Genomic DNA, 12,668 nt, shown 5'->3' with positions numbered 1-12,668 from the left:
TCATTGAATCCAAATTAGTAAAAGTCCAAAATCTGATGCCACGTCATATTTTTAAAAAGGGGAATCCCCCATAAGCCGATTTGGGATCCAGAAAAGACAGCTATCATCATATACCTGAAAATATGAGCTGTTCTGTGTATGTACGCAAAATAAAATAAAAATGAGCTGTTCTTTTTGTTTATTTCCTTCCTAGAAAGAAACTTAAAAGGCGGACAATTTTTTTTCTAAAAATTCCAGAATATATTAAAGTAGCAAAAGCCAAGATCAATACTTTTCTTATTCCGGTTCATACCCTCGGACAACTAAAGAATTACACAATTACCGCTTTACCCTTCGACCCAGCTGACAGTCAAATGCGGTAAGAAATTATTTACCTTATATTCTCTTTTACTTCTTCTTCAAGTCGTCGCCAGGAAGCTTCGTCAAGAATTGCTTACCTCAATCCTATCAACCACGCTGAGAAAAAAAAGTAGATGAAAAATCTGAGTTATGAACAGAGTGAGTGACAAACTGAACCAAACAGCTAAATATATCAATTCAATTTATGAAGAATTCTAATCTGACAGAAAATGAAAAATCAATTCAATTACGAACAGAGTTTATTTTGATCAGATTTCAGATTATCTTCAACAAGCTTAATCAAAAGATTAAAATCGAGCAACCGAGTAATCAGAGGATGAAGGAAAAGAAAAATCAAGCATGCAGAATTCAGCTCTTGCGTAGAAGAAGATGGTTGATCTGATCAAGAGCTTAAAGAAAAATTCTACTGTAAAAACAGTGGACTTCAATTCTGAGAAGAAAAGCAGTTGCAAGAGTCAAAGATCATCACCTGAAAGTCAGATACAATTCTCGAATCGTACGATCAAGCAGAGAGAGAAGAGTTCCAGTTCTCCGATGAGCGAGGGAGCGAGAGGGGGAGAGAGAGAGATTGAAATGAAATTCGAAAAAAAATGGAAAAATGGAAAAAAGAAAAAGAAAGCTGAAAAGAGGTTTTGTTTGGATTAGAAAATTCAAAGTGATTGGTACGCCATTTGTAGCTCAAATTTCAGAAGGTGGAATCTTTGGGAGCTTCTACTTTTGTATTTGCCCTGGGGGTTGGAGGAAAATTACGGCGATGCCATTCTAGCTGGCATTTAACGCCATTGAATTTCTCGTCCGTGTTGCGGTCAAAGTCTCGGGAGTTGAGATAATGATTGTGTCGTGAGAATAGTGTTAAATTATTGGGTACTTGATGACGCGTGAGCTCTTGCCACGTCAGTCAGTTTCCCGCGCTCGTTTGGTGGTTGTTATTTCTGTTGTCCCTCTGTCTCCCCATTTCGGCCTGGAGAGTGTGCGACGCAATAATTGCAAGAAATGGAGGGATGGAGTGGGCTTACTGTGATTTTGGACAATGATCCAAACTTTCAGTTAGGGATACCAACAACGTATGACGGTTCGGGTTTGCTGTTCCCATTCTTATCCTTAGCGGGTTAAATGGGATCCCGTCGGTTAGCACACGTAAATTACATTATACTCGTAATTAGTTTTGAGTAGAACTTCCACTTTCTTCATTCTTAATCAAAGAAAAAAAACTACAATATACGCGCTCAAGAGTTCGAACCTCCTCCTCATTTGGTCTAATTGGTATCTAGAAGAAAATTATACATTAACTACACAATTTGCTGTATAACAACATAAAAATGTGAAATAACACAATTCATTTCAAAAGAAAAACTAAGAACTTGTAGCTCAAGTTAAATGAATGAACAGATTTGGGGGAAAGTTTTGGGTTGACGGAGGAAATTGTCATCCCTATAAATAATTCACTTCTAGAAAATTCGAGACAATTACGGCCCATATCTGCAATGGAGTCCAAGAGAGGATTGAAGACATTAAAAAATCTGCATGAAATTTAGTTAAAGTTTATAAAAAGAATGAGGTCCAATTATTTTTTGCTTCAAGACGGTGATTTTGTTCTTCCAATCGTATTAAAGTAGGCTGTCTTGATGTTGTTTTAAGGTTCAAACGGAGATGGCGTGACCCATGTACATTAAATAAAGTGACTGCAAAATTGACAACATGCGACAAAACAAATTTGGGGAATAAATTGATATGATGGACAGTGATGTGGAGAAATAGTCTTTGAAGAAGTTACATAGGAAACTGACTATTTGGACATGGTGCTTGTCCGTTTGCTCAAGGTGATTCAATCCTGAACCCTTCCAATAACATATCCCCCACTATGTAATTTCACCAGAACAAGAAAAAGGAAAAGAGAAGTGAAACTTTGAGTGATCATATTATTGAAGTCATTTCAGACCAAAACTTGGAAAACTATATACACATTTGTAAATGATCATTTGGTCTAGTGGTTCAGTCTCTATTTTGTTGGAGGAGGTTCTGAGTTCAAATCTCGTGAACGACAGTTGTTAAATTAAAAAATGAGAAATTATGTATACATATGTCCCATGAATTCAATGTAGATCATGAATAAGGAAAGCTTTTGCCACTCTTTTGGTGAGCTATTAGCCAATGCTAAGCAACACATCCACTTTCCTTGTGGGAAGGAATGAATAAATTGAATAAGGTTTATATATAATGCTAAACAAACATATCATAACAATGGCCCTTGCCGTAGAGCCTAAGTAACTGCCCTGCTCCTAGCAGCAGCTGACCTCTTTGAGACTACTTTCTTAAGATCGTCGTAGCGGCTCCGGTGATGATCAATCAAGACACAGAGATGCCTTATGGCTTCCCTCTTCTCCTCTCCAAGGATCAATAAGTCTTCATCCTTGTCCTTCAATTTCCTCTCCAGATTTCCCACCTGCTCCTCAAGTTGGCTCAAGCCTTTCGTCATGTTCAACTTCTCTTCAGCTTCCTTGCTTGCCGATGCTTCTAACTCACAAACTTTGTCTCTTAACACACCCTCTTGTTCTTCCTTTTCATTCAGTTGTCTGACCAAGCATTCTACATTGTGCTTTAATCGTTTGATCTCACCTGCTGTCCCTGTAACCCACGTTTTAGCAGACTCAAGATCATTTGACATTTTGGAAATCTGGTTCAGAAAGTTCTTATGGCCCTCCTCAAACTTCAGTACCACCAAGTCCAGTCCATTTTGGAATGTGCTTTTTGCTGTTTCTGATATTTCCTTCATCTTTCTGGCCGGATCTTCATAAGTTGCAAGCTTTTCTTTAAGACCTCTAATTTCTGTCTCATAACAATCTTTCATCTTCTTGTAGCCTTCTTTGTTCTCATTGTGTATTTGTTCTGCTACTCGGATTCTCTGGTACAAGAGGCGGACGTTATCTTCAATATTAATCCGGTACTTCTCTGCCAATTCTTCCATCTTCCTTTCTGCGACTTGTAGATTCAATTTGGACGACGGAAACCAAATTTTAGCTTGTTTATGATCCTTATTGAACTTCCTGATAGTATCTTCCTGTTCCTTAAGAATTCGCTGCTGTTCGGAAATCTTAACTGTCAAGTTATTGTTTTGATTTTCCATCTCAGTTAGTCTGTCCAAATATTTTCTGTTCTCTCTCTCAATCCGGGCTATCTTTCCTGTCAATTTATTGTTTTGATTTTCCATCTCACCCAACCTTTCAAAATATTGTCTGCTCTCTTTCTCAATCTGCAAGTGGCTTTTCTTAGTCTGCAAGGAATCCAATTCCTGTTTCAAATTGCTGACCTGTGTTGTTAAATCCGTAAATTGAGTAGAAGATTCATTCTTTCCATCCTCGCATTCTCTACGAAGAGCATAAAACTCATCCCCTCTCTCATTCAGTGTTCTCTCCAACTCAAAAATTTTAGAAAGCAGACCCTCATTTTCCTGTCTCAACTTATTGGTCTCCTGGTTTCTATTTTTTATCTGCTTTTCCAAAATTTTCTTTTGGCTGCGTCGAGAGTCCATTTGCATTTCCAACTCCTTCATCCTCTCAAGAAGACATTGTCTTTCATCCATCATTTTCATTTCAACTGTGTCCTTTCTATTTAGTTCCTCTTTCAGATTTTCTATCTGAAGCAGGTGTTTGGAAATTTCTTTGTTCTTCTTATCCAGTTGTGCTTCTGATTCGGTTTTCTGCTGGCGTAGGGACTTTAATTCCCTCTGCACACCATTGATCTGATCCCTTAAGCCCTTCACTTGAGCCAGTGATTCATTTTTTTTACTCACCATCTTTTGTTCCAGTTCACCTTTTTGCGCACGCAATGAATCAACTTCAACTTGCAGATTGCTGGCCTGTGCCATCAAGTCTGAAACTTTTGAGGCTGAACTGTCCTCATTTTCCTTGAGTTTCTTCTGGAGATCAGATATTTCATCTTCTTTTCCTTTTAAACCTATCTCAAGTTCAAAAACCCGAGCATGCAGTCCAATATTTTTCTCTCCTAGCTGTTTAGCTTCAGCAGCCTTGCCTTCTTTCCATGCTTCCAAATCTCTTTTCTGACAGCACAAGGATTCCAACTCAATTTTAAAGACAGTTAACTGGCCCTCTAACTCTTTCACCCGAGCTGATGATTCGTTCCCATGAGCCTCGTGCGCTTCAACAAGAGCTGAAAGTTCCCTTACTCTTTCGTCCATTTCATTCTTGAGATCTTTGTCCATATTATCTGCTTGTCTTATTTTTCTCAATGCTTCCATATATTCTGAATTTATAGCTTCCTTCTCTTCATTTCTAGAGACCAGTTTTTGCTTAAGATCAGCTACTCCCGAATTCTCAGTGTTAGCTTCATGCTTAATGCTGTCTGCCAACTTCTGATGCTCATTTTCCAATTTGGCATTGTTACCTTCAACGTCCTCTGAGGAATAATATTCAGAATCTGAGCTGGAGGGAGACAAGGCAAAACCTTTTCTCTCTTTTTTGCCACGAACAATTCTCCCCGACTCTCCTACTAGATGATCATACAAAGCATATAGTGACTGGTACTGTTGGTAGAAGTTCTCAATGAGTCCAACAAGTTCCGACTCATTCTTTGAATCTTTTCGACTGTCTTCTTTCTTTCCTTGCTCTTCATTTTTTATAAGCTTGAAGATCCTTGTCACATTGTTTTCAATTTCTGCAGATAACATAAAATCTTCTAAATAAAAAAAAAACTAACATCAACTGAAGTGCCAACAGAAAAGAATAATATATACCAACTCTCAAAATCAGGGAGGGAATTCAAATTTAAGCACATGAATCAGACAGTGATATTTTTCCACTACGACACGAATCATTGTGCGAAAATGGTAACGATATAAGGGCAACAACCAGACTCCTATTAATTTATAATCCTACAATGGTTGTTGATAATGATAAAAGCCATCATAGCCAGCACTGTAGTACTGGAATTTTCAGAAAAACTGGTGCCATTTATTTTGAATTCGAGATACTGAATCTGCCTGCAAGACCACATCGACTCAAACAAACGATGAGTCGATGACCAAGTTCAGAAATACTAATGAGTCATTGATCTTTTCGACGCGGTTGCAGAAGTTTTCTTGGTTTGGTTCTATATGATAGCACAGCAGAAACAGGAACTTGATACTATATTATACATTTGCAAGGCAAAAAAGCTTTACAAGTCCCCAAGAAAATAAAAAAAGTTCGTGGTTTTGGAAGTAGATCATTGAAATGCATTCTGTTTTGAGATTCATACATCTAATTTTTTTACCACCATTTTATTCAAAGATCAAGGTTGATAGGAGAGAAGTTGCACCTGATTTAGTCCTCTTCAATTGTTCCGTTTTTTCAGGATCAACATGATTCCCAAAGGACTTAGCTAGCTCCCTCCAGCGATGCTTTATCATATCTATTTTGGATATTTCAGTAAATACTCATAAATTAGCACACACAAGCACAAGGCACTATCCATCCTGAGCACAGCATATTGAAGACCTGAAAAACAAACCAGAAAAAAAAATAGTTTTAATCCAAATTAAGCTTCTGCCATGGCCTCCTTTGTTCCCCTCTACACAACTTCCCTCTTTTTGAATAATACAAAATAAAATCTCATAAAATAAAAAGGGAAGTTTAAGGCTTTGGCCAAGTTTGCTAGAACGGATGTGCTCCTCACTCTGCATTCGAGTTCGAATCCCCCTCCTCATAGTTTAGATTAGATTAAAGTAGAATACCTTTTTACATTGCCCCGCAAAACAAAGATAGAGTGGTCCCTATAAGAAGCATTAGGTCTGAGATGTCAACTTTATGAAACAGGATAGGGCCACCAAATTCAAGATAGAGGAAAAGCTTTTTCGTCCATATTTACATATAGCAAATTGACACCTCTTCCCTAGCTATTACCAATATCAGAAAGATTGAACCCCTTTTCAATAAAGCTTGAAAGAAATGTTGGGTTGGTGCTTACCTTTCCCTTGTTGCTCTTAAGTTTTCCAAAATATGATTTTTTTTTTTTTTTTTTCCTTTCCAGCTTAGACAAAATGAAGTTTATTTCTTGGTATTCAATTGCATTTTTTTTAATGATTAAAAAAGAGGGACATAATTAAGAAAAATTAGCTTTTAAGCAAGTTTATGATTTACCAATTCATAGCAGCTAGATGATAGATACAATCAAATCAGAGAGAATAAAAAACTAAATTGCAATTTGAATCTTTATTCACAATTAAGTGATCAATAAGGCAAATAATTACCTTCCCTCTTTAAAGCAAATCATGCAGTAAAAATAAAAAATTATCTGCAAATATTTACCAGAAGGAAATATCTGTAAAAATAAAAATTTACCTGCAAATGGAATGCCATTTTCACCCGGCCGATTATCTGAACCCAGCTGATCTATTGAAATGAAGCTGAATTTTGGGAGAAAAAAAAAAGAAAAAGAGAAGAAACCAGAAATTTTGGGAGGTAAAAATTGAAAAGGGCAAAGGAAATAACTGCAACTCCCTTGGGTTTTTTTTTTGTTCATTCCTTTATCCTACATGGAGAACGAAATATTGGCGCTTCTGTTGAGGGAAACACCCTTCGATTTTGCTTGTAATTACCACAAAAAATCACTGGAAATCAATGTCTCAGTTTCTCGCTATCTCAGGACCAAAAAAGCGCGAGAGGTTTACACTTGGCAGTATCAGATACTCATTCTCTGAGTGCCACGTGTTATTTCCCGCCGCCTTAAACATCTTTCGCTTATAAGAATGTTCTCTACAGAACACGATGGAGCTATTCGCGCTTCTCTTTGTTATTTATAAAATGTTTTGTTATTTGCTTGTGTTATTTTCTCCTCTGAAACATTTATCATTTAAAAGGTTGCCACATGACACACGAGGGAACAATTGTCAACTGTTTATGAATATAAATTTACGGTGTTCGTCCTTGATGTATATATGAAATTCATACATATACCTAAATGATTATCCTACCGTTCATCTTGTATTCAATTAATATCCCTCGAGTACAAGTGTATGCACAAAATTTATCATGAGCCTTATTTGTCCACGAAGGCATTCGCCCAGTTTAAGCATGGCATTAACCAAGTTTTAAATTTTCTTATTGACGAAAGAGAGAATACTCGAATTTGAAATCTTTTTCAACATTGAAACAAGATGTACCATTAGAGCTAGTCGGGTCCAAGAATTTCAATTAAGCATAAATTTATAATTATCGGCCAATGGAAAAGACAGGGAGCATGAGATTGTGAATTTGTGAGTGAGACACATGGGCTTAGTGGGTTGTCTGACTTAAATGAGTTTTAATGGGTATTTCTAATTTCTATGTCCATATGTAACTCCAACAATTATGGCCATGAAACCCTAATCTTATTTTGTAGTTTATATTATATACCATTGTCTGCTAGAAGGTCTAAACGTCAAAATCAATGGGAAAGGAGGAAACCATGAAAGGCAAAGTGCAAGAAAGGAACAGGGGCAGAGTAGACAGTTCAATGACCTCACCAGCATCAGAAACCATTGATAAATGGATAAGGGCATGATGGGTACCCTATTGTAAGTGCAAGATAAGGGCAAAAAGGGCCCATTTGTAACCCTTATAATTCAAATCAGTAGCACTTGGGGAAGAATCATTTCAAAATCACTGCAGGAGTTAGCCAAAGTACAATTACTATTCTCTCTCTTTTTTTTTCTTCTTCTTTTTAAAGGGAAGTCCCAAGCCATGAGATGCATTTGTAGATTTAAACAAGTTCAGCAACACTTCTCCGTATTTACACAGTAAAGAAGAGCTACAAAGTGCAAAAAAAATAAATATAAAAAATAAAAAATAAAAAAACTAGTCCTCGTCGTCATCAGAAGAAACCTTCCGCTTCTTCCACATGTAGGCCGCTTCCAATATTTTGAGGTTTGATGTCTGAGCTTCTTCTGGGAACATGTAGTCTATGTACTCCTCATACCTGCCAAGTTCCAATACATTGGTTAACATATCAACAAGAAAATCTGCTCACCAAATGAACTTGAACACAATAAAATCAAAACTCTGCCGCATTTTGATAAACAAGAAAATAAAATAAGAGAACGAAAAATGTGAGTTGGTCACGTACCCAGCAGGCCCATCTTCAGTTATTATTGACCTCCTCTTCTTCAGTTTCTTTGGGAGCTTAGATTGGACTAAGCTAACATCACCTACCTCTCCAAAGGATGCCTCCATATTTAGCCATTCATCAAGCAGCATGCCCCTTTCCTCCTTCAACTCAGGAGCTGAAGTTCTATAATAGTTGAGAGCTTTCTCAAAAACCCCTGATGTTACAGATAAACATAAATTAAGGGTGAGACTCTCTCAACTGGAAAGGAACTATAAATTAGCCAACTATCATATTAATATTCTATCTTCTATACAACTGCTTACTTCGAGCACGCTGAACACATTGCTCCTTTTGTTCACGAGGATAATCCTGGGCCTGATCTTCTGCCGCATCTGAATCCACACCATCTTCCACTATAGCAGACGCCTCAAATTTCGCATAACTGATCCACACCTTCAGGTGCTTTGTCCGGTCTAATAGTCTCTCGTAAAGTTCTCTAGTTCTCTCAAATTCACCCTCTGATAGTTCAAAGTCAATGTACGCCTGTTATCAAATTATCAATCAAATTAGTAACAAATAGAATGTTGTCATATCAACCTGTACTGAGCAAATTAATAATATCAACCTTCGTCAACAAATATATATTATCTTGAAACTTTCCTAGAACCAAGTCACATTTCCTATATTCAGTAGCTAAAGAAATTGTTTCTGTGTCTCGAAACATAAGCAATGGAGACAAAACAATCCATAGATAGGTTATAAAAGAAATGTACTTCAATGTGAAGGAGAATAATAGGTGCCTAAAATGGTGTTGCTTCTATTATTTCTTCCAACTCAAGTTTTAAGAGTCAAGAACCAAAACTGTGCACGGAACCGGTGCAACTAACAAGCATGGTATATTATATGTAATGAAACATCATAGAAGAGTGCAAAAGTGCAGAAAGGTAAATGCGTTCCAGAAGAAACTATCAAAATTCAACCAAAAAGAGTTGTAGCTTATATATGTTTATAAATAAGGATGTCGCTATGCTTATACCTTCCACAACAACTCAGGCATGTCAAGTGCTGGTTGGGCAATGGCAAGTTCAAAAAGCGCCCTGGTTCGTTCTGTCTCGCACAACGATTTCTCTAACTCTGCATACTTGGTCCATGCATAGCAATTTTCTGGAGACCATTCCAGATACTTTTCATACAATTTCCGACATCGATCAAAATTCCCAAGGTTCAGCTCGATCTCAATATACTTCTTAAATATCTGTTTTTAAGGTAGCATATTATGAATACTTAACAATACATTTTGACTTGTTAAATGGACTTGATTAAAATAAATATGTATTGATAAATATATATTACCTTATCTTTAGGTGCTTGGCCTATTGCAGTACCGAGGATCTTGCGTGCACCCTTGAGATTCAGCTGTCGTATCTCAAACTGGGCAGCGAGAAGCCATATTTTTGCAAATGAAAACTTCCTATGAGGAATCAGTTTAAGGCATTCCCTGGAAAATTTCTAGCACGTGAGAAATCTGGTCAATGTCTTAAGGATGTGTCCACTCATGTTAATAATATCAGAGGAAACAAATGAAAATCTATACATGTCAATAATGTGTTTTAGTTTGCATGAAAAGTTTCACTGAATAATTGAAGTATGAATTGCACAATCTCCAATTTGTAAACCATCAAAATGATTGTGCAAAACATGTTTAAAAAACTAACTACAACTCATCAGTCCTAACACTGTCATGATAAACTAAAATGGTAAATACAAGTTAGCCAAAGGGGCAAATTTGTTACCTAAATTATTCAAATGTAAAATATGAGTTGCATTTGGGTAATAGTTTTCAAGATTATCCTAGTAAAACAAACATCTAAAATATAACTTCTTTTTTTCAGTACCAGAGCACAGCAGCAATTCATGCACTGACGAACAACATTTATTTATTATTCCCGTATCCTTATTGAGTTGACTAGTTGCAAAAGAAAAATATGGCAGGGTTCAGGAATAGAATAATCTCTATGTACATCAACAAAACCATAGTTGAACAAATCAGGCATACCTATATACATCTCGTGTACGTTCCATGTCTCCAGCATCAAGCTCTTCATATAGTGCATAATTGATCCTAACATTACAGAAGAAACAAACAATCAGCAACAATTATTCAAACAAAAGAAGCAGCAAGGAATTCAAATCATAAGCATAATCACTAATTAACCAAGACTCAGCATATGTACCACATACCACAAATAAATGTAGCGCTGCCAATACCGCTTCTCTGGAGCCGGAGGAACATTAGCAATAGCTCGCTCATAAACCTCTCTAATTCTGTCCTTATTTCCAGCACTCTCTTCTAGCCTTATATAATCAAACCAGGAATCGTAATTAAGAGGATTCTTCTTAACCTCATCTTCATACTGAAATCTCCTCTTTCCCACAATCGCATCCTCAATGCCTTGTCTATCTCCATATTGCTTCTCGAAGCCCACAAACTTTTTATATAAATCCTCGGCCCTTCCTTTGGGTATATGATCAAGCGCAAATTTATAAATAGACCTTGCTCGATCAGTTTCTTTGCACCGCTCCTCAAATTCCGCAAAAGCCACAAATAACTGCTCGGCCTCCTCATCATCAGCCAGGATCTCCACTGATCTCTCATATACATTTCTCGCCCTCACAACCTCACCATTCTTCATCTCAAACTTGGCATACCGAATCCAAGCACCAACTTTCGGATGACATTGTACGAACCGCTCAAAAATCGCTCTAGCACGCTCCACTTCATTATACCGAAGCTCAAACTTGATGAAGGAGAGCCAGCCTTGCTGGTCTGGCATCCAATTCATCCACCTCTCGTATATTTGTCGAGCACCAGCCACATTCCCTATAATCTCTTCCATGTGAATGTACTTGTACCACAGCTGGTCAACTCTAGGCAAGAGTGTGACAGCACGGTCCCACACATTCCTAGCATGGTTGATGAACTTGTTCTTCATCTCCACCTCGGCATACTTGAGCCACAGGGTGTGGTTCCGGTAATCAACCTCAAGAGCACGCTCCCAAACAGAGCGAGCACGTTTGAAGTCCTTCTGGGACTCCTCCCACTGCGCATACTTGATCCAGACATTGACATTCCACCTCACACGCCGGATTAGGTCTTCGAATTCCTTGCGCTTCCGGAGACGGTAATCGGCGAGCTCAGTGGGATCAGTGATCTTCTGCTTGGGAGGTCGGATTTCAGCCTCCTGGCGTTCACGTGCCTCACGGAGGATTTGCTCAGCGGTGATTTGAACAGGGGCTGGGGTTTTGTTCTTAACCCTAGTGGGTCGTGGTAGCTTGACCTCAGTATCCTTACGGGTTAAGAACCCTAGGGTTGGGTCAGCGTCCTTGAAGGAACCCATGGCTAGGGTTTTACTCGCCTGGAACAAATATAAAGCAGTCAAAATCTAAAAATTCACAAAAATTCACAATGTTTTGCAAATTTTCTGTATGCATTCATCAATAGCAGGCGATTAAGTTCAGCAAATATCTCCGCATCTAAATAACAGAATGAAAATATTGTTAATTTCAATTGGAGAAGTAATTTCAATGCTTCGAATGGTATTTATTGTATAGAATTCGTATTAATTACTTAATTTCCTATTTTACAAGAACAAGAAAAGCAAATTAGAATCCAAGTATTGAATAGAAGATTTTAGTTTTACCTGGAATTTGGTTAAAAGGTCTCGCAGTTGCAGAGTTCAGACTTGCAGGAGAGATGAGAAGAAATGGCCGTTAGGGTTTCAGAAATAGAGGGAAGGGTGCTCGTAGAGCCTCGTGTAGGAGAAGGGACTCGGGGGATGTGCGCGCATAAAATTTCATGGGTTTAGCTTTTTCTATTTATTCAAAACGGCCCCGTTCCCCCTATTATGCTATAAGGAAATTGTGGTTATCTAAAATTCTAAATCTAAGGTTTAGGAAAACTGATTTAAAAATCAATGTGTATCATTTTATTTACTTTTTATTGTATAATATATTATTTTTAAAATAAAAACTAAAAGTTAAAATAATATGGAAATGAAGTATCACAGCTTAATAATAGATCTGTCATTTACACTCCTAATGCATTAATTGTTTCAACACAAAGGCTAAAAAATAAGAAGAAAAAATATTTCCAACGTTCAAGAATGACCTAAACAAAAAAATAAAACCTTTTTTTTGCAATTATATTTTTCTAAAGATCCGTTTTTAAC

The 12,668-nt window shown here is 37.3% G+C and overlaps 2 protein-coding genes across 2 annotated transcripts; both read right to left on the bottom strand.

Annotated features, from left to right (window-relative positions):
- Positions 2,510-5,764, bottom strand: LOC18777140 (spindle pole body component 110). The gene is made up of 2 exons (XM_007210978.2): positions 5,674-5,764; positions 2,510-4,983 (listed from the first exon to the last, which is right to left on the bottom strand). The coding sequence occupies exons 1-2, from the start codon at positions 5,762-5,764 to the stop codon at positions 2,621-2,623; spliced, it is 2,454 nt and encodes an 817-aa protein (XP_007211040.2). The 3' UTR covers positions 2,510-2,620.
- LOC18776419 (crooked neck-like protein 1) lies at positions 7,954-12,297 on the bottom strand. The gene is made up of 8 exons (XM_007210257.2): positions 12,141-12,297; positions 10,681-11,855; positions 10,496-10,561; positions 9,793-9,937; positions 9,476-9,694; positions 8,763-8,982; positions 8,458-8,653; positions 7,954-8,310 (listed from the first exon to the last, which is right to left on the bottom strand). The coding sequence occupies exons 2-8, from the start codon at positions 11,835-11,837 to the stop codon at positions 8,190-8,192; spliced, it is 2,124 nt and encodes a 707-aa protein (XP_007210319.1). The 5' UTR covers positions 11,838-11,855; positions 12,141-12,297; the 3' UTR covers positions 7,954-8,189.

The sequence above is a fragment of the Prunus persica genome, chromosome G5 (genome assembly GCF_000346465.2).
Source record: "Prunus persica cultivar Lovell chromosome G5, Prunus_persica_NCBIv2, whole genome shotgun sequence".
In the NCBI taxonomy this organism is placed as follows: domain Eukaryota; kingdom Viridiplantae; phylum Streptophyta; class Magnoliopsida; order Rosales; family Rosaceae; genus Prunus; species Prunus persica.
The sequence above is the reverse complement of the archived record's forward strand: the minus strand, read 5'-3'. Positions and strand labels throughout refer to the sequence as shown.

Bases quoted from the DNA above. Each gene is read 5' to 3' on its own strand.
- LOC18776419 (XM_007210257.2), bottom strand. From the start codon at position 11,837: ATGGGTTCCTTCAAGGACGCTGACCCAACCCTAGGGTTCTTAACCCGT. The intron at 10,562-10,680 runs GTATGTGGTACA...CTGTAATGTTAG, and splicing joins CAGCGCTACATTTATTTGTG to GATCAATTATGCACTATATG. The intron at 9,938-10,495 runs GTATGCCTGATT...GAAATTTTCCAG, and splicing joins CGTACACGAGATGTATATAG to GGAATGCCTTAAACTGATTC.
- LOC18777140 (XM_007210978.2), bottom strand. From the start codon at position 5,764: ATGATAAAGCATCGCTGGAGGGAGCTAGCTAAGTCCTTTGGGAATCAT. The intron at 4,984-5,673 runs GTGCAACTTCTC...TAAAAAATGAAG, and splicing joins ATTGAAGAGGACTAAATCAG to AGCAAGGAAAGAAAGAAGAC.